Below are 23,880 nucleotides of genomic sequence, written 5' to 3'. Positions count from 1 at the left end.
CTTCCTCCTGCATCCTCCTCTCCATCTCTGCTTCCTCCTGCATCCTCCTCTCCGTCTCTGCTTCCTCCTGCATCCTCCTCTCCATCTCTGCTTCCTCCTGCATCCTCCTCTCCATCTCTGCTTCCTCCTGCATCCTCCTCTCCATCTCTGCTTCTTCCTGCATATTCCTCTCTGTCTCTGCTTCCTCCTGCATCCTCCTCTCCATCTCTGCTTCCTCCTGCATCCTCCTCTCCATCTCTGCTTCTTCCTGCATATTCCTCTCCATCTCTGCTTCCTCCTGCATCCTCCTCTCCATCTCTGCTTCCTCCTGCATCCTCCTCTCCATCTCTGCTTCCTCCTGCATCCTCCTCTCCATCTCTGCTTCTTCCTGCATATTCCTCTCTGTCTCTGCTTCCTCCTGCATATTCCTCTCTGTCTCTGCTTCCTCCTGCATCCTCCTCTCTGTCTCTGCTTCCTCCTGCATCCTCCTCTCCATCTCTGCTTCCTCCTGCATCCTCCTCTCCATCTCTGCTTCCTCCTGCATCCTCCTCTCCATCTCTGCTTCCTCCTGCATCCTCCTCTCTGTCTCTGCTTCCTCCTGCATCCTCCTCTCCATCTCTGCTTCCTCCGGCATCCTCCTCTCAGTCTCTGCTTCCTCCTGCATCCTCCTCTCCATCTCTGCTTCCTCCTGCATCCTCCTCTCCATCTCTGCTTCCTCCTGCATCCTCCTCTCTGTCTCTGCTTCCTCCTGCATCCTCCTCTCCATCTCTGCTTCCTCCGGCATCCTCCTCTCCATCTCTGCTTCCTCCTGCATCCTCCTCTCCATCTCTGCTTCCTCCTGCATCCTCCTCTTCATCTCTGCTTCCTCCTGCATCCTCCTCTTCATCTCTGCTTCCTCCTGCATCCTCCTCTCCATCTCTGCTTCCTCCTGCATCCTCCTCTCCATCTCTGCTTCCTCCTGCATCCTCCTCTTCATCTCTGCTTCCTCCTGCATATTCCTCTCCATCTCTGCTTCCTCCTGCATCCTCCTCTTCATCTCTGCTTCCTCCTGCATCCTCCTCTCCATCTCTGCTTCCTCCTGCATCCTCCTCTCCATCTCTGCTTCCTCCTGCATCCTCCTCTTCATCTCTGCTTCCTCCTGCATATTCCTCTCTGTCTCTGCTTCCTCCTGCATCCTCCTCTCCATCTCTGCTTCCTCCTGCATCCTCCTCTTCATCTCTGCTTCCTCCTGCATCCTCCTCTCCATCTCTGCTTCCTCCTGCATCCTCCTCTCCATCTCTGCTTCCTCCTGCATCCTCCTCTCCATCTCTGCTTCCTCCTGCATCCTCCTCTTCATCTCTGCTTCCTCCTGCATATTCCTCTCCATCTCTGCTTCCTCCTGCATCCTCCTCTTCATCTCTGCTTCCTCCTGCATCCTCCTCTCCATCTCTGCTTCCTCCTGCATCCTCCTCTCCATCTCTGCTTCCTCCTGCATCCTCCTCTTCATCTCTGCTTCCTCCGGCATATTCCTCTCTCTCTCTGCTTCCTCCTGCATCCTCCTCTTCATCTCTGCTTCCTCCTGCATCCTCCTCTTCATCTCTGCTTTCTCCTGCATCCTCCTCTCCATCTCCACATCCTGCATCTCCCTCAATTTCTACGGTGTACACCTCGGATGTCCCAAACACAAAAATGACAAGGAAAGGTTAGACGTTATGGTATTGTAAATGTATGAAACACATGACAGGTTCGTTAAGTTTGTTAAGATTTCTTTTTCTTAATTTTTGCATTTTTTCCAGTTTTACAGAACTCATGTAAATATTTCATTTGTTATTTTTCAGAATGCCGAAAACACCGCACACAGAAGATTTTCAAATATGAAGAGATAGTAGACAGGAGAGTTGTAAATGTAAGTAATTTAGCCTGCTGTTGTGCAGATTTGTTTGCATCTTTGGACTTCCCGGATTTGAACTGTGCCTGACTGAATATCCATAAGCTTTTGTTTTTGATGAATCTACACTAATTCAGCCACTGAGTCAGGATTTCACTCCAAATAGGACATTAAATAAGAACAGACCACCTGATACGACCTGGTCGTGCTGCCTTCCTGATGTTTACGTTCTTTAAAGTCCTCCTGACATCATGCCTCAGAAGGAGTGATTGATGTGGAGGTGCTCCTTCCCATTCAGTAACATCTGCTTCAGTTAGTTTTGCTTGTGAGCCACAATGTAAGCAGTGTTGTTTTGCTGACATGCACTCGATGCTGGCAGCACAAGCATTGTAGTGGTTCTTATGTTTTTGTAAACTAATTGTATAATATATTGAGCCATTCAATAGTACACAAATGTTTATAAGCTCCTTTTTGTATGCAACTTGCATGTCTTTCTTAATTAATTGTTTGTTTATATCATGTTTTTCAGGAAAAAGACGAAGTTAAAGTCAAGTGGAAGCCTTGCTCAACATGGTATGTAGTAACAACTTTGTTGGACGGGAACAGACATTCATACAGTTGATAAATAGTTATCAACTCAATTTGAATTCATGTATTTGGACTAAAGTAAATTGTCTTCTTCTGTGAGGAGCTTGATAGCTGTCCACCTCCAAAGTCCATTATGAGTTTTGGAGGTGGACATGGTCAACACTTTTAAGAGTAGGCATAAGACTTTACTTATTTATAGAGCTTATAGTTAGGGCTGGTTCAGCTCAGCCCTTAGTTATGCTGTAATAGGACCAGACTGCTGGGGGTTAGTGTCCCCCCCCTCTCTCTCTGTCTCTTTCAGGGTTATGCAGGCTCAGTATTGGTTGAAGATGCAGTCACGTCTCCTTTTACTGAAAACTCTCCCCCTCTTCCTCATCACCATCTGTAAACATACATGTCTCAGTAATGCAGTTCATGCATGTTACTAACTAAACTTCTTCCCTGGAGTTTCTGTGCTCTCTCATCCAGCAGGTTCCAATGGATCGTGGCTGCTGCTGTGGTCCTGCTTGACATCTACTACATATATTAATACTCTCTGACTTGATTTGATTAATTTATATTACAATGAAGGCATATAAAGCATGACATGAATATAGAAGATATTTTATCCTAAAAAATTGTCATATGTCACAACCTAAATTGTCCTATTTTGTGTGTGGTTGTCGTTGTTGTTTGTTATGTTTTTCTCCTGACAGTGGCAAAGTGTGGGATGACATATGGGAACCTGCGCAGTTTTACACACAGTAAACCAGGCACCACAGGTCGCAGAGATCGCACAGTTCACAGCTTGTAGTTCAGCATAAAAGTTCAAAATAAAATATTTACTATACATTTCAACCAGTGTCAGTCTCTGTTTCACTCTCTAATTGTGGCTTAAGTACCTAACACATTCATGAATCTGATCGATCAATAATATCTTCCCTGCACTCGACATCTCATAGTTTTACAGCAAATGCTGATTTTCAAAACATTCTAGAGGAAAACAGAGATAAAATAATCTGAACAGTAACAGTGATTGTGGATGATGATGGAGGCTTCAATGGATTATTCTGTTTCAATCAATAGGTTCCTATCTATGACAATAATTTGATAAGTTTAACAGGTTTGGTTTAGGCCTGGCAAAAAAGCAAATATTCACAAACTTTTGTTTTTGAAGAATGTCTATCTTTTTTGGGATGAAGCTATCTGGCAAAACAAGACAACCCTTTTAACCTCATCTGTATGTCTATCGTGTGGCTATGATACTGGATTTTGGTTTGATGCATATGCAGGTTACAGCTGGGGAATGGCAGTATGTTGTGGATTGATTTGGCATGTTCAACCACTGTTACACCAAACTCTCTCACTTATAACATGATAAAGGCCTCTTACTCAGTGTCATGGATTTTCTATACTTTTGGGGACACAGGGCCAAAGTCTGAGGCAATAAGTCAGATCAAAGAAGGCAATGATTCTAAAATGGGAGTTTACTTATGTCATTATATATATCCAGGAATATGTGCCTGAGGATAGTTGTCATGAAATCAATATTAAATCAAAGTATTCCTTAATGACCACAGCTGACACGAGTTCTCCATAGCTGCCTGCTGTCTCAGGATCTGTCTCCAAAAAGAACCAGGGAGCGCTAACATGTTATGTTCTAAACTGATGAAGAAAATGCACATTAAACATAGTATAAACTTACTGAGTGATGTAATGTCAAGAGGATTCCTTTAGCTCCTATTGGGTTGGTTCCTTGATCAATGCAATACAGAATCATTAATCTGGTTTTATGTAATGTCCTCAAAACATGTCAAAATGAGGCTCACTAGTCTGTGTGGCCTCCACATGCCTGTATGACCTCCTTACAACACCTGGGCATGCTCCTGATGAAGTGGCAGATGCTCTCCTGATGGATCTCCTCCCAGACTCCAGGACTAAAGCATCTGCCCACTCCTGGACATTTTGTGGTGCAGTTGGTGGATGGAGCGAGACATGATGTCCCAGATGTCCTCAATTGGATTCAGGTCTGGGGAATGGGCGGGCCAGTCCACAGCATCAATGCCTTCGTCTTGCAGGAACTGCTGACACACTCCAGCCACATGAGGTCTAGGATTGTCTTGCATTAGGAGGAACCCGGGGCCAACCGCACCAGCATATGGTCTCACAAGGGGTCTGAGGATCTCATCTCAGTACCTAATGGCAGTCAGGCTACCTCTGCCGAACACATGGAGGGCTGTGCAGCTCCCCAAAGAAATGCCACCCCACACCAAAACTGACCCACTGCCAAACTCATGCTGGAGGATGTTGCAGGAAGCAGAAGGTTCTCCACGGCATCTCCATTCTGTCACAAGTGCTCAGTGTGAACCTGCTTTCATCTGTGAGGAGCACAGGGCTCCAGTGGCAAAGTTGCCAATCTTTGTGTTGTCTGGCAAATGCCAAACATCTGGCACGGTGTTGGGCTGTAAGCACAACCCCACCTGTGGACGTCGGGCCCTCATACCACCCTCATGGAGTCCATTTCTGACCGTTTGAGCAGACGTGCACATTTGTGGCCTGCTGGAGGTCATTTTGCACAGCTCTGGCCTTTCTTTCCTACCCCACAGTACCTTCCCTTACCATTTGTTTCCTACTCTTTTACTTCTTCTTTGATGACGGTTGTCTTTCTAGATAAGCAATTTCATTTGCTCTGGGGTGAGTCAATGGCTCGGGTGCATTCTGGGACTGTCAGTTCACCAGTGTGCTGGCATGCTTCTTAACAAACACATCACTACAGCAAACATCTCAATTGTACTTGTTGATTTCTTCGACAAAACACTGAACAAAAAATTTACTTGTGAGTGTGCTGCCTGGTGCTTTTAAATTTTGTGATAATTTGAGCAGTCCAGAAAGCATCCCATGAATTAAATTATGTTATAAGAATTATGTTATATCTGAACATGTACACTAGTCATTAAATTAGATGGGAAATAATGATTCAGGGTAAACAACTGCACCAAGGAAATTCCATTTTTCTTCTCAAAATGTAAAATGTCTGTTGAAAAATCACATTGAACAGAGATGTGATTAACTTTTTATTTTACCAAACATAACATCAATGATGACACAATCAGTCTTCATCAGAAGTGCTCAAATCACTCTCAGTGGCATCGTCTGGAATGTCCTCCTCCGAGTCCATTTCCAGGAGTGGTTGGTGGCTGAGGATTCTCTTGTACACGTCCTTTACTTTGAGCATTTCAGCTTTCAGTTCACTTTGTTTTTTTAAAACCAGGCTACAGAGTCCCTTCTGTGCATCCTCTGACATGCCAACAAAGGAGGCTGTAAAAAGAACAAAACAAATAAATATGAGAAAAGTAAAAAAAAACAAAAACAAAAAAAAAAACCTCACCTCATAAACACAAGGAATTAGGATGCTGTAATTAAACATTTTTTTAAAAGGGGGAAGGCAGTGTTAGCTAGCAATCTAGATATAGGTAAAAGATCCAGTAAGACTTTAGCATCTGCTCTTATTTTCAATCGATTCATCAAAAAATTAATAAATAAATAAAGTGCTTACAGTCTGAGGAGATTGTCCCCAACACCACAGAACGCATTTGCAACACTGTCCAGCGATGCTGCATCTCCCTGCAAAGGATCATCTCCTCCTCTCTCAGGCGCCTCACAGCCATCACCTTCTCAAAGACCTTTCTCTTTGTCCGGAGGTCAGCAGCAGCTACAGTTTAACAACATCAGATGGGAAAACATAGCAGCATATTAGGATTCAAGAACAAAACATTCAACTACTGCTCAGATACTGGGAGTTTGTTTAAAAAGAATATTTATAAATCAAGAGCTTACGTTCACTTGTGCTCTGCCAGGGCCAAACGTCGGTCTGCACGAGGGCATCACTGGATACGATTTGCTTTGTTGGTTCAGCGAGCTTGTTGTAGTCGTCAACAGCAGCCGCCAAGCGTTTCTTCTCAACTAAGATGACCTTGCGAATTCTGTGTCGCCTCTTGTTGCTATCTGTAAATAATCATAAAAAATTCACACCTTCACATAATATACATTATGTGAAGGAAGGAAGTACATCCTCAGCCCAGCAGAGGATGTACTTCCTGAGGCAGCTGAAGAAATTCAACCTGCCAACACGGACGATGATGCAGTTCTACACTGCAATCATCGAGCCATCCTCACCTCCTCCATCACCGTGTGGTACGCTGGAGCCACTATCAGGGACAAACAGAGACTGCAGCGTGTTGTGCGCTCTGCTGAGAAGGTGATTGGCTGCAGACTCCCATCTTTGCAGGACCTGTACACCTCCAGGACACTGCGGCGTGCAGCTCGGATCTCAGCTGACCCTTCTCACCCTGGACACAGTATGTTTGATCTGCTCCCCTCAGGCAGGAGGCTCCGGTCCATTCGCACCAGAACCTCTCGCCATAAGAACAGTTTCTTCCCCTCTGCTGTCGGACTCATGAACAATAACCATATGACTGTCCCCGCCACTAACACATGACCCTACGCTGTGTCACTGCATCATTCCATGTTTGGCACTGATCACCACCTCCACTCATGTATATATCCTTCTACGGAGCACTCTTAATTCTTATCTCATGTATATATCTCATGTATATCTCATGCACATATCTTTCTACGTAGCACTTTTAATTCTTATTCCTACTTTTATTTTTTCATGTCCATTTAATTGCAATTTATGACAGTATGTTTGCACTGAAGCACCGCAGCAATTTCCTAATGTTGTAAACCTGCTCAACATTTGGCAATAAACCCCTTTCTGATTCTGATTCTGATATAGTTACATTTTAATCTACACTCATCAATTTGTTTGCTAGAACAAATCACATCCAGCTTAAACAAACCTGGATCTGATTTTATTCTGTTTACAAAGTAGCTGCACAAGCTGTACAAACTAAGTATCAAACGGTCCGTTTCAAAGAAACTGTGACACCATTTTGTCTGTAAAGACTTTGTGTTCGCACTCTGATGATGACAACAAGCTCCTCTATTCGTGCCTGCAACGCTCCAAGGCTGCCATCAGTTTGATCACTTTCTAAGTGAGAGGAATATTAATCAGAATACAGGATGAGTAACAGTCACCAAACTACAGTGGACTCTGTAATCACTGACTTGATGACATTCATTATAAGACATCTGGAGCCTTCATGTGCTGCTATCTCATGATAATCATGAGATAACAAGTATGTTGATGTTCAGGTTTATAAAACCAACTAGTACGATATCATTTCAACCCAGGTTCTATCCAATTTGATGAAACGCAACAACTCTGCCATAAATTTGCTTTTACAAGGCTTATTTTTCATTGTTTGTTGACACTGTCAGAAAGATCTTAACTCTAAGTTCTTTAATGAGGCCATGGTGGGTCCTGTTGTTATATACGAGTGCATTATATTGAGACTCACCTTCAGCCCATTTCTGCACATCGGCCACCCATTGCTGCAGCGTGTCGTCATCCACACCCAGCTCATTTCTGGTCGCATTCAGGCTCTCCACTTGTTCTCTAAGGATCCTTATGATCTAAGAATGCATTCATAAATGTCATTCATGTTGACATTAAAAGAGTACTGGTGTTTCCCCCCCATTACCACACACATTAAAATGGGTGTTGAAAAAAATGACCTTTAGATATCGCTGGCTCAAAGTGCGGCCCAGTTGTTCCACTTTCCTTTTGTTCCACCCCAAAGCCAGGAGGGTCAGCATGTCTGTTCGCCCTGCATTTCAGTTAGTATACAAATAAGAATTAATGAGCAGGAGACTGAGTGGAATCTCAGATATGGACACATACCTGCTTTAGACATGTACTTCGTTGTGATGGCCGCCCTAGACAGGAAACTGTTTACTTGTTCCACCTCTTCTCCAACTGTTGAACCGGCCCCATCCTGAAATGCACCTCCCCATTTGATCTATAGAAAGGAGGTCACAATACATGACTGCTGAATTCATTCAACCTTATAACAAAATGTCTCAAACTAATCCAAAACTACAAGCTGCAGTATACCTCGCATTTCCAAGTGTGAGCCTTTGCATGCATGACGGAGAGAAAAGGACGCATTGACAAGAGGTTCCTCAGCTCAGGGCACTGCTGAGCCACCTTGGTTAAATAGGGGAAATATTTACAGGCCACATCGGAGCAAAGGAACGTAATATGTCCTGGGACGCTAGCTGCCAACTTCCTCTGGAGAAAAAGGGGGTAAGCAAAGATCTCCCCTCGAAACATGTTCAATGCAGCTAAGAGGACTCCGTGGCGACAAACAGCTATTTCCATGCCCTCTTCATCCAACTTCCCAGTGGACTTTTTGGACGACTCCTTTGCTGCAGTCCAAGATGAAGATCCGCACAACCCTTTCCCCGGGACCTATACACTCAAAGATTTTAACATAAAAGACATGGCATGATTAAGCCCTATCAGGGACAAACTCTTTAAAACAAATGCATAACAATTAGCTGAATTAGCCTTAAGTCACACGAGACCTCATATCTCCCCAGGACAGCACTGATAACACAAACTAAAAATCATGTTGTTTTTTTTAAATACACATGGTGACAAAATTAAGTACACATTAAGATAAAGTAAAGTAAATAGTATTACGACAACACCAAGAGAAAAATAAAAAAAAATATCGACCCATCCATATATGTCTACACACACACACACACACACACACACACACACACACACACACACACACACACACACACACACACACACACACACACACATGCACACACACGTATGTGTATATGGTTACGGCATTAACATCATTTTAACAAGATTAACGCATATGTGTATCTTACATGATTTGTGTGTCTCTGGATGTATTTCACAAACTCAGCAACTTCCTCATCTTTTTCAATGAAGACACCTTCAAAGTTCCCCTGCTCTGAAGTGCTGAACGAACACAGTGACAGTTGTTTGAAAAGAAACATTAAAATACATTTTTGTACAAATCCATATTTGATTTATGTCCACAATGCATAACGTACCTTGCATTTGATTGAAAGCGATAAAGCTTGCGGTTTCCATCAACTGAGACGGCGAGCATGTCTGGAGTGCAGGCAGGGCAGCTAAAGCATGGCTCCTTGCACATCCTGTCCACCTCAAACTTTACAGCACTCCACTCCAAGAAACTTTTACTGAAGGCATCAGCTGATATTCGACCATTCTTTTACATAGAGGACATACAACAGAATATTCAAGGACAGTCATCATAAACATTGATTTGCACAATTTCCTTAAACTTAGCAAATTTAGAAACCCACCCTTCCAAAATGGGCTGTTCGTTCATCCAGCATTTTGACAAATGCCTTAAGTGACATCCCTGGTGCAGCCTTCTTAATGTCATAGAAAGACTGAAAGACATCCATTGAAAACAGGGTGCAGAAATTTAAGGTGCCAGGCCAATATCCACTACCCAGGATGTCCTTAACTGAGGGGGACCACATTAGGCCACAGCTGGTGCAGCTCACAACTGGTAGTGCAAGGTTATAACGGCCTTTAGAAAGGATAAGGATAAATTCAGTCATGGCTCAAAGCATTCATTTTTTTCATGTTGTTTTCAAATCGGTCTGGTAAATCTAGAGCTGGGCGATAGAACGATAACGATATGTATCGCGATATAACTTTTACTCGATAGAGAAATTAAGCTATCGCGATAGACCTCGCCGCTCTTGTCCTCTTAAAAAAAAAAAAAAAAAAAAAAAAAAAAAAAAAAAAAAGGTCAGCCAATCCAAATAAAGTAGCGCAGAGCCGAACCAATCACAGCCGCAGTGTCACGTCGCGTCACTTGTTACGTACAGCACAAGTGCCAAGCCGCACGTGTGTTTGTTTGGGAAGCAGCCAGCGGGTAATGGAGGAAATGAGTGTGCTGACTAGAAAAATCAACCGAGCGTGACCGAAGAGAAAACAGATGATGGTTCCAATGCCGGAGAGATTGTCGAACGGAAGAGCCATAGAAGTTCCGTAGTGTGAAGGTATTTCGGCTATTTCAAGTCTGACAAAAAACAGAGTAGCGCGCACTGTAAATTGTGCCGAAAGCAAGTCTGGAAATACAATAAACTGGTGCATGCGTCACACTGTGCGCCACGTTATTGTTTCAGTGAAATGAATTTCTACAATACTGTTAATTCTACTCTCTGCAGTGTTTAAATGCTTACATATACACACAGTTACTGTCCCTCCACACATACGACTGTTCTGCTTCTATGCCCCAGCTTTGTTTACTTTTTCCCACCGAGGCTTCTAGACTTCTGATTGGCCAACATTTCTGCACGGTTAGGAATCTAGCGCCACCTGCTGCTTTGGCATGTTCATAGCAGCGTTTTCCTTCATTTCTCCCTTTATGTGTGGACGGGATTATTTTTTAAAACGAAAACGGAAAATCTCCGTTTTCAAAAATACCCGTGTACGTGTGGACGTAGCCTCAGTCTCTGACTGGAAGCGCTAATTCGTCATTCGGCTTTTGTCAGACTAAAGTAACTGTTAAAACTGTTTGAAAAGCTCAGCTATACAACAAGGAGAGATTGAGAATTTCCTTTTAGTTCTCAGTTTATTTGATATTGACAAAAGTTAGTCAGTTTTGTCTGTTCTTCTGTAAAACAAACTAAGATTTATTTTTAGAATTAATACTTTGTTTCTAAGTGGAATTGACAATTTAGTCTGTTTCATTTGTTCTATTTTGAAACTTAAACGCTTTAGCGGCTGTCTTTTGTGTAGTTTGCAATATTTGCCTTTATTTATCTGAAAAAGTCTCATGTTCCTTAAGTACATCTACCCTGTTGAACTTATTATGGGAAATAAATATTTAAAAACAAGCTGCTGATTATTTCACATTTTACTTGTGAGCAACGGCACATTTAAATCTTACAAATATAGTTATTTGGCTTATATCGTGATAGATATCGTTATCGCCTGAAATGAAAAAAACATATCGTGATATGAAAAAATCTCATATCGCCCAGCTCTAGGTAAATCCAAATGACCTTTGACAGGTGCCCACATATACTGCGGGCCGAGGGTAATTAAAACCAAGATAGCAACGCACAATTTGCAATAAAACCTCCAAACACATCTATTGTGTATGTAGTGTGTGACAAAAGGGCAACTTACCATTTATGGTTACAAGAGCCACAATTGCGCCGGGTGAAACCTCAACGTTACCTGCTGGGCAGTCACACACATGGTCTGGCCTTTGCACAGGCAACAGCCGAACTAACATTAAAACACACAATATATATAAAAAGAATTAGAAATTAACTGATACACAATAAATATACAATAACAGCACCCACTCATAGTACATAGCAAGAAATGCATAAGACTTAAAAACCGTACCTATTGGCTTGTGAAACTCTGATGAAGGCTGCAAAAACCCTCCTGTTACTGCCTCTCTGTTGTGCAGGACAAAGCGTGTGTGAACTGCAATATCACAGTCAGCACAAAGGAATGGAAGAGGCAGGCAGTCCAGACACCTCACAACTACTTGTTTGCCACACTGACACACACGGTGTGACTGTGGATCCAGAGTAGCTAACATATTGTCTATAAGACAAGGCCTGGCCTCTTTCCACTTTTGCGAGGACACCATATTTCTGATCGCCCAGTGAGTAGCAGCTGACTCACACGACGTCTCACAAGTCATGGCTGCGTCCTCTTCTCCATCCTCCAACAACTGAAGGAGCTCCTGACGAAGCACGTCAGTTCCACACACTAACAGAAAAAAATATAAAGAAAGGAAGAAACTCTTCCACAAAGTGAAAAACACTCTAGGCAGTATGTTTCTTAGGACTCCACAAAAGCCCTGCCTAACTCAACTATAACAACAAATATAAAAGTAAACAGAAATCACAATATATACAAGAAGGTAAAGTACCTTTTGTTGGGTTGACACTGGCAACATAACTAGGTTCTTCACGTGGACATTGATGCTGCTCTCTGGACACTGAGGGGGGGGGGGGGGGGGGGGGGGGATGAAGAATATTTACTTACTGAAATTCTTTGGTGAAAACAAGTTGTGAGATAAAATCAATGGTTGCGTGAACACTGATCACGTGGCATGCAACTAGTACATCGACTGGATGATGGTCTTTGAGGAATAAAATCTCCCTGTCTGTCACGTTTTTTCCAGCGCACTGGTCTTGGCTGAGGTTCACTACGTGCATCATTCTACGCAATTAACAAGGAAAAAAGGGAACACCTAAAATACAGTCTATGATTAAAGCAAAGATTATCAAACATCTTAAGTTAACCAACTTAATTTGACATAAACTTTAAAAATAAATTCAAATAACATAACGTTTACTCCGTACAAAATATTAGACAAGCGTGTTCCCTCTTTAACAACTGTTTCCACTAAAAATGTTACCTGCATATCTTGAAGGAGTTCGTCAGCAGCCTGAAGCTCTTCCTCCAGCTCGGGATCCTCTGAATCACTCATTTTCAAGCTAAAGAGGAAAGAGATTTTTGCAGAACTCAGTGACATAAACACATAACTAACGCAACTCAAATGATTTTCAGTCTTGGCGCTCCAGTTAACGTTAGCAATTAACGTTAGCATCATCAGTTTGTAAAGAGCTAGCAGAACTCTTAGAGCAAAAACTGCTTTACGCACCATGTGAGGGTATTTTGCAGCACACAAGTCCTTTAAAGGGACACCACACCATAACGGCTGTTACAGTACCCTTCCACGTTTTTATGTGATGCTGTGGGTTGTCAATTCATTCCAATATGAACCCGCTCACGGCGATCAGAGACGCTTCGAGCAGAGGCGCCAGCCATCCATTTACTCCAATAATAACCCCGTCACGGCGAAACATGAGGCTGTGAAGCACAATCTAACTGGAGAACCGGGGACCCTCTCCGCCAACGGGTTTTTCTCCCTAATTTAATGCTTTCTTTTAATGACATCGTTAACATTTCTCAACAAAAACACGTGAAAGTATCACTGATAATTCAACAATAAAATTGCTTCATGTTGTGGCCATCACACAGTGTTTTCCAAACTGATTCACGATCTGAAAGTGCGCAGATTTAACGTACATAATCCTTTGTTAGGTTTATTATTTTCATTTCACACGTAAAACACATTTATAGATTCATTCACCACTCCTGTTAGTTTTGGATGTCGCTCAGCTCCAACCAATCAGACGCAACCTGTGTAAGCAAAGGATGATGGGAGAACGGAGAGACCCGTTTATAAGAATAAGAAAATGAGGCGGAACTGAGTGATTCTAATGCAGGTATGTAAAAAATACATATATTTAAAGTAATACCTTGATGTGTGTTTCAAAGTTTGTTTTTTCATAAAAGCTTCAAACAAACAGAGGTGACTGAGCTCGGAAACGGTGTAATGTATTTAAAAATGGCCACAGCTACCGTCAGCATGCTTGCGACTTGTAACGACTTGTAACGACTACACGTGGCTACTGCAGCATTAGCCATTTAATCCAACGATGATGGATTAAATCTATTACAAACGTTAGTGTTAAGACACCCAAATCGAGGGTTGATGGTGTCATCAGTGTGTGCCACTGCTCTCGCTCTCTCTCTCTCGCTCTGGGATTATGAGGACACGTGCCTTCACGCTCGTGCTTAACGAGGGACGGACTTATGTTTTCTTTTCCAGACCCTTTTTTTGTTTTGTTTGCAACGCTTGGGTTGTATGAACGCTGGGCATTTTGTTGTTGAGCCGCAGCCGTTCAGCCGGGCTTTTATATGGTTGCTGAAGAATGCGTATTAAAGAACCACCGTGGATTACTGATACCAGTGTGGGTGTGTATCCTTCCGCCTAGCCTGCTAGGTGTTTTGCCGCCTCTTCTCAACCACACAACACAACCCAACGTTACAGTACCTTAGGCGTCAGCATGAGAAGTTAAGGGACGTGACAAATCGTCATTATTTTATGCGTCGGGAGTGAGAACGGGTTGTATTGTCACTGCTACATTTCTGTAATGCTACCAGAGATTATTTCCACTAATTAATTACCGTTGAGCTCAAAGGTTATATTAATAAACGGTTAACGAATGTGTATTTATGACGACGATTTGTGAGACTGGTAAACTTACCTTTGTTCGTACGATGGTCTTTCGTTCTACACGGTGCATTTCAAGGTCCTGCACCCATCCGTCGGTAAACTGTACCTGGGCTTGTTACAGTGACCTGAAGTTACTAAACTTCATGAGTGTATGCACTCACTCCAAGAACCGTATGATTATAAATATAAGCGTGGTGAAAGTTGGGCAGCACGCTGACGTCTTTGGTCCCTCTGTGTGCTCGTAAGGGTCTGACACTTTCACTCCTTTGATTTTTTTCCTCGTATCTTTTCTTTGTCTTTTCGTCGAGTCTGTCTTTGTACGGACCGGCATTGTTCTCCTTTTGTTTTGTACATTCCTTTTTTGTGCGGCAAAGAAAATAAAAGAAGGTATTGGAACCGGAGAATGAACATTTTGCGGCGCTGCAAACGCTTGCATTTGATGCGGTACTTGGATTGTTTTGCCACGAGTTCCCGGCATGCAATGCGCGAAAATCACGTGATTGCTAAACAAGGGGGAGGGTGCATCCGGCCTCCTCGGCTGTAATTGGTCCAGCCCAGAGTCGATCATGACCAATTGGCCAATCCAACACCTTTCATTATCTATACCCTTCCTAAAAATAAAAAAAATCCATCGGCCCATAAAGACAAAAAATCGCCAGCGGCCCACCGGGCAAATGCCCGGTATGTCCGATGGCCAATCCAGCTATGCACACAATGCACTCTGTTTAGACCCAGACCAAACAATATTTCGTCTTGATGCATTCTCAATCATCCAGCAAAGTAAATCTCCAAAAGTTGAATCTGTTCATCTGGACGTAGCGTTTTGTGGGTTTTCTATAATGTTACATCATATTCTATAAGGATGTTATGTGTTTGTAGACTTTCTGCCCAGTTTGACCCATTTAGCAGAAGTCAGCATGTTTAAGGCTCTGATATCTATTCTGTATGACTTAAAGCATTTATGACATGGTCTGATTTTCTCACCCAATAAAGGAATATTTCATATATCAGTCTACTCTTCATTTTATCAGAAACAGTTATCACAGCTCGTACATTTTCATTTTGCACATATATGTAAGCATTGAGCCAAATTTAGTAATGCCAACAAATTAAATGAACAATATTTGTCTCTTACATATGATACATCTATACGTATTTATACACTGTAAAAGATTCTTGTCTTTGAGTGAAGATTTATGGTGATGGGAAATATAAATAACTGAAACTTGAATCTTTACTGAAGCTCAGTGTTTGACACAGAGTTCACTCACATGTGCTGTACCAGTGTACCTGCACATGTGACCATAAAAGTGAATTGTTCACGTGAATTGTTCAAGTTCACTGCTGTAATAACTAATAATGATTAATATAATAACTATAATATTGGCCATATTATATTTACACTGACTTTAGTCTCATAAACAACATTAGCTAATTGTTATTTACTAGCTAATCTTAAAATGACTGTTCAGTACAGAAATGAAGCCCAACAATCATGTTTTACAGTCATGTGGTCTCAGCCTCAGATACTTATTAAATCACACAAAGCTCGTGTAGAAACAAACGAACAAATGAACAAAATATGTTCTCCTTCATTTCTCTCAAACAAAGCTGTATGAAACGTTTACAGCGGTTAGTATCATGGTTGCTAGGCAACCTGGGCAGCGAGACGGAGCTCGACCGGCATTTCACAAGCCTCGCACTTCCGGCCTTAGCGGTCTTTGAGTACGCGGCCCTTTTGGACCGTTAAGGCTGCGTACTTTAGGGCTGCAGAACCTGAATTGGGATACAGCCTAAAGCTGTTCCAATTCTCAGCATCGCTCCTCTCTTTCCCTGAGTCCTTAGCAAATCTCCTTCCCACGATGACGTTTCCATCGAGGGCAAGAAAAAGAGCTTAGGAAAAGGAGATAGGCGCTACTTTTGAAATAACACCCCACATGGTTACGTTGGTCTGCTTAGTCACGTGACCGCACAGCAACAAATCACAGCAGAGCCGGAAAAGGAGGCGGAGCAAAGTGTGTGTGCAGGAGAGGAGTCGAGCAGAGAGAGCTGCTTTTTCATGAAACGGGAGTAAAGTAGTAAACTTACAGGAACATATACAACTGCCAACGTTGGGATTAATTTCTGCATCGATCTGCACACCCTTGTCTCCTGGATCGTAGCCGAGATCAGCGTGAACCACGTGGGTCTCTTCTCCCTCATCTGTTTCTTAAGACTTCCAGCTTCATCACGGAGTTTCTCTCGGTTTGTGGGCTCATATAAAGGTAAGCACCGAGCCAACTTTAATGTGGGTTCAGTTTATGTTGTTGCTGTTAAGAATAATAGATTGCTTGGTATACACTGGAGTTAGACAGACTGTAGAGTTTGTGATTGTCTGCAACATTATAATCTGGCGGTTGCTATGGGGTAAGAATACATACAGAAAAATAGTCTTTGAATATGAACAAAGGGCGCAGGGCAGGAGAAGAGCCATCCCTCAGGACAGGAAGCCACGGGTACAAGCGTGGGGGAGGGCAATCAGCCTTTAGGACTTCATAGGGCTTTGGAGTTGACGTCACGCCACAAAGCATTGTGGGAGCGCAGCGTCGTTTTCGGGGTCTACGAATCAAAACAAACACACAGTGTTGGAACGCCGATTACAAGATGCTTAAAAGCAGCTTAAAAGAGAGTGAACTGTATAGAGACCGATTGCGTCCAGAGGCGAAGCGGCGGTACTTGCAGAAAATAGCGTGCATTGGAAATGTGGACCCGTATGAAATACGGCCGTGGAGTAGAAACCCTGAAGACCAACCGCTACTGACGTAGCCTGACATATTTTCGGACCTTGTCTGTGGAGTCAGCGCGTACAAGTCGTCATTCAAACAAAGGTAAGTCAGCTCGAGTACTGCGAGTGAAATGCGTTTGATTTCCCTGCAAACATTCACATTAGTGCAGCATAAATTCATTCATGAGGGGAAATTACAGTGAGAACATGTGGAGGCTGTTAGATGGATAACATAGTGAGTTCAGTGCATTGATGTGACATTGTCCTGAAGGATTGTTATTCTTTATGGTTAAAGAAATTGCACTATTCATATTTATTATAAATAATCCTAATTATACATCTTGCTTCCATGTTTGTATCCTGTGTCACTAAAAATACATTTTATTTTAGTTTTATACTTTGATCAATGACCTGCAGAATCTCCTTATCATATTAAGTGATTCATAATTGTCACTTTATGCTTTCTCCATCTCTAAAGTGATGACATCCTTGCATTACATACTTTAGGTTCATTTTCTGCAGGCAGGTTTCTGACAGAAAACAGGCACATTTACACTATAACATGCAGCGTTCTATAGATGGACACATAAAGAAATGAAAAATTACATGTTTGCGCTAACTTTCTAAACACTTTGTTACATTTATGATAAAGTAGATTAAACACATTTACGTCGGCCTTGGCTCATTAGTTCTTGTCTTTAAATGAACTTTGTCTGTGTGTGTTTCAGGTCCTGCACTCTTAAAGACTGAATTGCAGCATTGCAGCCATGGGTCACTGTGAGCATCACAGGGAAGGTTGAAGCCGCCCACTGCAGCTGTATAGCCGGAGTCGCAGAGACCTGCAGCCATGTCGCTGCTCTTCTGTTTAATGTAGAAGCAGCAGTGTTGATCTGTGGCACAAGGACTGTTACAGATGAACCTGCATACTGGGTTTTGCTGGGTAATATGACCAAGATACAGCTAGAGGTTGGCCATAAGATGGACTTCTCCTCTTCAGCTGCCCAAAAAAAGGCTCTTGATCAAAACATAAACAGACCATCTGTAGTGACAGGTAAAAGGAGCCGTCCTCAAAGCAGAAAAATCCCACCTGCTACTGTGGAGGAGTTGTCACTGCTATTGGATACTTTGCTGGAACACAGTAAAGCTGTGGGTTGTGGGAATGACCCATCATGTTTTATCTAGGGGTCTAGATTTATGCCTGTAGTGCACTGCTGTGTAAATAATTTGCATTTACTGAATATATACTGACTGAGTCCCACTGTTCAAAAGTTGAATAAAGAAACAAACTAATTTTTGCCTCTTTTTTTAATTTTATTAAAACCACTTTATAGAACATCACATCAGTAACAGTGTAGAATCCATGTCCTTTATAGTTTACAAATGACAAAATGTTTACACAAAATCATGAGTGTTTACATGATATCATTCACTACTAACATTAGTTTATTTACTGTATCTTTTGAAAAAATACAGCAAATTTAACAGCACAAGACTTAAGAGTATTTAACAGGAGCGGGTTTCATTCTTCCCTGGTTTTATTATCACACTGTTCACCAAACGCAGCAAACCTTCACCATCTTATCCTGAAGGGTCACCTCTTCACCCTCACATGGAAGAAGTAATCTGATTGGCATGGTGGTATGTTTGAAGCAGGTCCCTTGTGTAGCACTGGAACTCAGTCATGATGTTTCATCCATTTCATCGGCTGGTTTGCTGCAATAATGCCAAATAATTAGCAACTCTATAAATAGAAGGTAGTTCTGCAAAATCACTCAGTAGGATGTTTGTTCTAATTTGCTATGAGCTCAGAGCGCATAGAAAATAAAACTAATAGGCTATAAAGAGTGATATGAACATATTGCCTACTGGTGTTGGCCAGAGGGGCCGATGGCGCGATATGGCAGCCTCGCTTCTGTCAGTCTGCCGCAGGGCAGCTGTGGCTACAACTGTAGCTGGCTACAACTGTAGCTGCCTCCACCAGTGTATGAATGTCAGAGTGAATGAATAGTGGTATTGTAAAGCGCTTTGGGTGCCTAGAAAAGCGCTATATAAATCCAATCCATTATTATTATTATTAGAACTTACCGGAATGAAAATGTCTGGAGCACCAACAGATATTTGGAGATGGAAGAGAACGTCAGCTCGTCTCACAGCTGCTCTCCAGGCTAGACGCCTGAGTTTTTTGCTAACATCGATACACGAGCTGCCTCGTGTTGCTTCCAGGTTGGGAAAGAATTAAAAGATAAACCATTTTCAAGCTTATTCTCTTGCCGGTTGTGTGATCGAACATTGCAGCTGACCACACAGCAAATACGAACCATGGCTGTTGTGTGTGACTTCGCTCCCTTTTCACTTGCGCTAGACTCCCAAAATGGCGGATCGGGCCAAAATCCTTTCCACGCCCACCCCCGTGACATCACGCTCCAAAGCCCAATAGAGATTGAAAATGTGACGTCACTCAGGGGTAAAACCGCAACGAATTCTGGGAACTCGTGGCAAGAGGTACTAGCGCACGCAGGCTTTCAATTGAAATCAGTTATACAGTGTTAGATTATAATATTATTTTATGCCATGTTATACCCCTAATTAAAGATTGTGAATTATTATGTAGTTTTAGTTTGCATCATTCTCCTGAATTAGAAGAAGCTGACAACTATTCCATTAGTTAAACTGATTTGCATTACATTAAACTGCTGACTTGTTGTGAATGAATGATATTGTTTTATGATGCAGTATACTGCTGAGTTATAAGAAATACTGTTTGCAGAAAGTCATTGCCTTATTATATATTATATTATAAAAAGAAACAAAAAATGGCAAGAAGCTGTTGTACAGTATTTGTGTACATGACAGCATTGCTGTCCAGCATTGTGTTTATCAAAACTCTTTTTACAAATCCTGCTGTGTGTGTGTCCCCCAGGTGATTAACAGGAGGAGAAGAGTCTGGTGGTGCAACGGAGGAACAATTTCATCCATTTGGACTCAGCTCAGCCACTACAGAGGAAACAATCAATGACTTCAACACAAAAGGTGAGAAAAATATCACAGTTACAATTAGGGATGCACCGATACTGGTATCGGGGCCGATACTGTAAAATGTGTGTGTACTCATACTTGTAAAAGTTAAGCGATACCATGAACCGATAATAATGTAGCCCGGATGGGAATTTGGGAGTAGATACTCATAATTCCCATGGACTTAAACGCCACGGTAACATAAGGTGTTCACAGTTGATGTTATGTGATGTAACTGTACCCAGAATGTAATTTGCCCTGTAATATGTCACAAGGTAAATACAGGTAATTAGAGCAATCAAACTGTTATGTTAATCATAAAGTATTATTTTATGGTATGTAACTCTGAATGGAGTTTAAATATTGTTCAGAGTTCTAATTTTCTGGAGGCCCGTGAAGGTATCATAAAACGGGACCTGTGTATCTGTTGCAATGGAGGAGGAGAAGAGAACGGCATAGAGAGATGCACGAGGTTAGCTGAACCAAAGTGAGAGACTCGGCTAGTTTTACTGAGGTTAACTAGCACAAAAGAGTGTGTGACTAGAAAGCTAACCGTGTGAGAGCTTCGCAACAGAGTGTGGGTGAAGTGACTTTTTGTTTCAACGGTCGCACCACCGTGGAGTGGATTTAGTGTGGGACTGGTGAACGGTGACCTACCGAGCAACGGAACTGTAAGTCAGACTTTTGTGCTCTTACTGGGGAGAAGAGGATTTTTCTCCATCGTCTGGCGTGAGCAGCAAACAGGCCTGCAACAAGTGTGAATGTGAGTGTGTGTGGGGCCCATGTGTGAATATTGTGTGTTTAGTGGATTTATATAACGTGTTTTGGAGTGTATATTAGTGAGTCACTTACCAAAAGGTGATAACATAAGTTGGGTTGTGTAATATAATTTGAAAGGGAATTATTTCATTTATACAGTACAGTGTATTTCATTTGGTTAAGGAATTGGAATATTATTTGAGTTTAAAAAAGGGAAGTGTTGTGATGTGTTCAGTAAACGTTTCGTTTGTGTTAAAGAGTTGTCTGGGGTCGTTTCTTTACTACTGGTTAAGTTTAACTTGTGTGTGGTAGAAGTATCGGTTTTTGTACTCAATATCTGCAAGTACTCAGATCCAAGTATCGGTATCGTATCGGTTTGGAAAAATGGGTGTCGTTGCATCCCTAGTTACAATATTACTGAAAGCTGGTGTGTTTTTAAAAACATGATAACAGCAGGTTTATCTTTTGCATCCTGGGCTCATCCATATATATGTCATCCAGGGAAGGACGGACGTTGTTTTGCTGTGCTGTATTTTAATGTGAAGTGTACATATTTATTTTTTATATTGCATGCATTGGTTATATTTTTGTGCAGTGTTTTATTTAGTTTGCATGTTTTAGTTGCCGGCAAATTGTCCTGGAGAGACTCCGCCTTTTCCCCCGTTTTTACTAATTGGACACACCTGAGAGAAAAGAAAAGGTAATTTACAGAGTGCTCAAGGACACATAAGAGGTTTGGAGCCGGTGTTCAACGAAAATGTAACACGGAGAATGCGAGACAGACAGAGGAAAGACACAGACGATCAGAGGGGAGAGCGAGAGACGATCAGAGAGTAGAGATGATCAGATGGAGCAGACGACCAGCGACTGGGAAGAGAGATTACCAGCGACTGGAAAGGGGAAACGATCAGAGGAAAAAAAGGCAGATGACCAGCGACTAGGGACGCGTAGCGGCAGTCTGGTGGCAATAACGACAAGAGCCAGCTCGTGCACTGCGGGAGAACAGAAGCAGTGAGACCGCGGTGCCGATTGCAGTTTGAGGAAGCGGCGGGCGGAGTTGAGAGCTCTGCCCACCCGGGTAAGTCTTTGACTTATCCTTTTTATAAAGTAAACTGCCAAAGGAATAGTGACTGCCGCTCCCTCCCTTTCTTCAGTGCACCAGGACGTGGAATGCGGGGAGGAAGGCGAGGACTCTGCTGGGTTTCCCTCTTTTAATACTACGCTGGACCTCTTAGTTTTCTGTGACTTTTAGGCCGTGGTGGATTCCACTGGACTTTTAATGTTGTGTGTTATTGATTTTTATTGTGTCTTCCCTTGGCCAAGGTTGTTTTAATTCATTTTATATTTTTAACTATTTAAACATAATAAATTATATTTTTAATTCTACAGTTTTGTTTCGTGTGCTTTTCCCTCGGCGGCTCCACTGCTCTGCCTGTTTTGAGGAAGGTTTCCTTCCTTTAAAAAACACAAATCACCTGTGGAAAGAAGATAAGAGAAAGATAAAACTCAGCCTTTCCGCACCGGTGTCACATATACAGAATCTACATTCGAATCAGAAACCACAGAAGTCACAAGAAAATACAAAGATCATATTTTATAAGCACACATTGAAACAACAATATCATCAGTTGAACTTGAAATTTCTTATGCGTAAAAGATTTTCTCTGCTGATCAATATTTCTTCAATAATGTCATTTTCATTACAACTCTCATTGTAGCACATCATTGTAATGTCATACTGCCACCAGAAGGTGGTGGAAACACACCAACAATGTGTTTGTTGACATGTTTGATTCCACCAATGGAGGGAGTTTCAGTTTGTTCCACGACTGCATTTCACTCACTGCCTCTATTTGTATCTCTGTCACTGCAGGACCAACATGGAGTGAGAAGTCAGCGCTCTCAGGAGGCCGACAAACCTCACAGAAGAAAAGGAGAGAAAACCTACAGCTGTGACGAGTGTGGGAAGTATTTTACCCGGGCTGGAGACTTAAAAACTCACCAACTCTTCCACAGTGGAGTTAAAGCGTACAGCTGTGACTTGTGTGGAAAGTATTTTACCCGGGCTGGATACTTAAAAACTCACCAACTCTTCCACAGTGGAGTTAAAGCGTACAGCTGTGACTTGTGTGGAAAGTCTTTTACCCGGGCTGGAGACTTAAAAAGACACCAAGTCATCCACAGTGGAGTTAAACCTTACAGCTGTGACTTGTGTGGAAAGTCTTTTACCCAGGCTGGAAACTTAAAAACACACCAACTCATCCACAGTGGAGTTAAAGCGTATAGCTGTGACTTGTGTGGAAAGTCTTTTACCGAGGCTGGAAGCTTGAAAACACACCAACTCATCCACAGTGGAGTTAAAGCGTACAGCTGTGACTTGTGTGGAAAGTCTTTTACCGGGGGTGGAAGCTTAAAAACACACCAACTCATCCACAGTGGATTTAAACCTTACAGCTGTGAGTTGTGTGGAAAGTTTTTTACCCAGGCTGGAAACTTAAAAAGACACCAACTCATCCACAGTGGAGTTAAAGCGTACAGTTGTGACTTGTGTGGAAAGTCTTTTACCGAGGGTGGAAACTTAAACATGCACCAACTCATCCACAGTGGATTTAAACCTTACAGCTGTGAGTTGTGTGGAAAGTCTTTTACCCAGTCTGGAACCTTAAAAAAACACCAACTGATCCACAGTTGATTTAAAGCACACAACTGTGAGTTGTGTGGTAAGGCTCTGGAATTAACGTGTACAGCTGCGACTTTTGTGGAAAAAGTTTCAGTGACAAACAGTACCGAAATATTCACTTACGGATTCAGACTGGAATTGATGTTTCCTGCTGTGATCAGTGTGGGAAACTGTTTACAACAGATGCACAGTTACAACA

General features: G+C 42.3%; 2 protein-coding genes across 2 annotated transcripts; one reads left to right on the top strand and one right to left on the bottom strand.

Annotated features, from left to right (window-relative positions):
* Positions 1-5,474: 5,474 nt before the first annotated feature.
* LOC113014979 (uncharacterized) lies at positions 5,475-14,515 on the bottom strand. The gene is made up of 17 exons (XM_026156872.1): positions 14,495-14,515; positions 12,796-12,874; positions 12,500-12,596; positions 12,304-12,372; positions 11,766-12,140; positions 11,541-11,642; positions 9,695-9,927; positions 9,419-9,597; positions 9,230-9,323; positions 8,433-8,789; positions 8,220-8,337; positions 8,054-8,145; positions 7,837-7,951; positions 7,365-7,466; positions 6,251-6,418; positions 5,970-6,125; positions 5,475-5,731 (listed from the first exon to the last, which is right to left on the bottom strand). Exons 2-17 carry the CDS (start codon positions 12,865-12,867, stop codon positions 5,523-5,525), a joined length of 2,538 nt encoding a protein of 845 aa, XP_026012657.1. The 5' UTR covers positions 12,868-12,874; positions 14,495-14,515; the 3' UTR covers positions 5,475-5,522.
* An 8,404-nt stretch (positions 14,516-22,919) lies between these two features.
* LOC113010973 (zinc finger protein 100-like) lies at positions 22,920-23,880 on the top strand (the record flags this gene model as incomplete). The annotated part of the gene is made up of 1 exon (XM_026150295.1): positions 22,920-23,880. A coding segment is annotated over one exon (774 nt), but the record flags the coding sequence as incomplete, so codon positions are not given.

This window comes from Astatotilapia calliptera, chromosome 3, assembly GCF_900246225.1.
Source record: "Astatotilapia calliptera chromosome 3, fAstCal1.2, whole genome shotgun sequence".
Taxonomy (NCBI): domain Eukaryota; kingdom Metazoa; phylum Chordata; class Actinopteri; order Cichliformes; family Cichlidae; genus Astatotilapia; species Astatotilapia calliptera.
This window is presented reverse-complemented; position numbering and strand designations above follow the sequence as displayed.

Coding starts and splice junctions, on each gene's coding strand:
- LOC113014979 (XM_026156872.1), bottom strand. CDS start 12,867: ATGAGTGATTCAGAGGATCCCGAGCTGGAGGAAGAGCTTCAGGCTGCT. Junction 8,146..8,219: donor GAAGTACATGTCTAAAGCAG/GTATGTGTCCAT, acceptor ACTGAAATGCAG/GGCGAACAGACATGCTGACC. Junction 7,467..7,836: donor TGTGCAGAAATGGGCTGAAG/GTGAGTCTCAAT, acceptor CCTCTCACTTAG/AAAGTGATCAAACTGATGGC.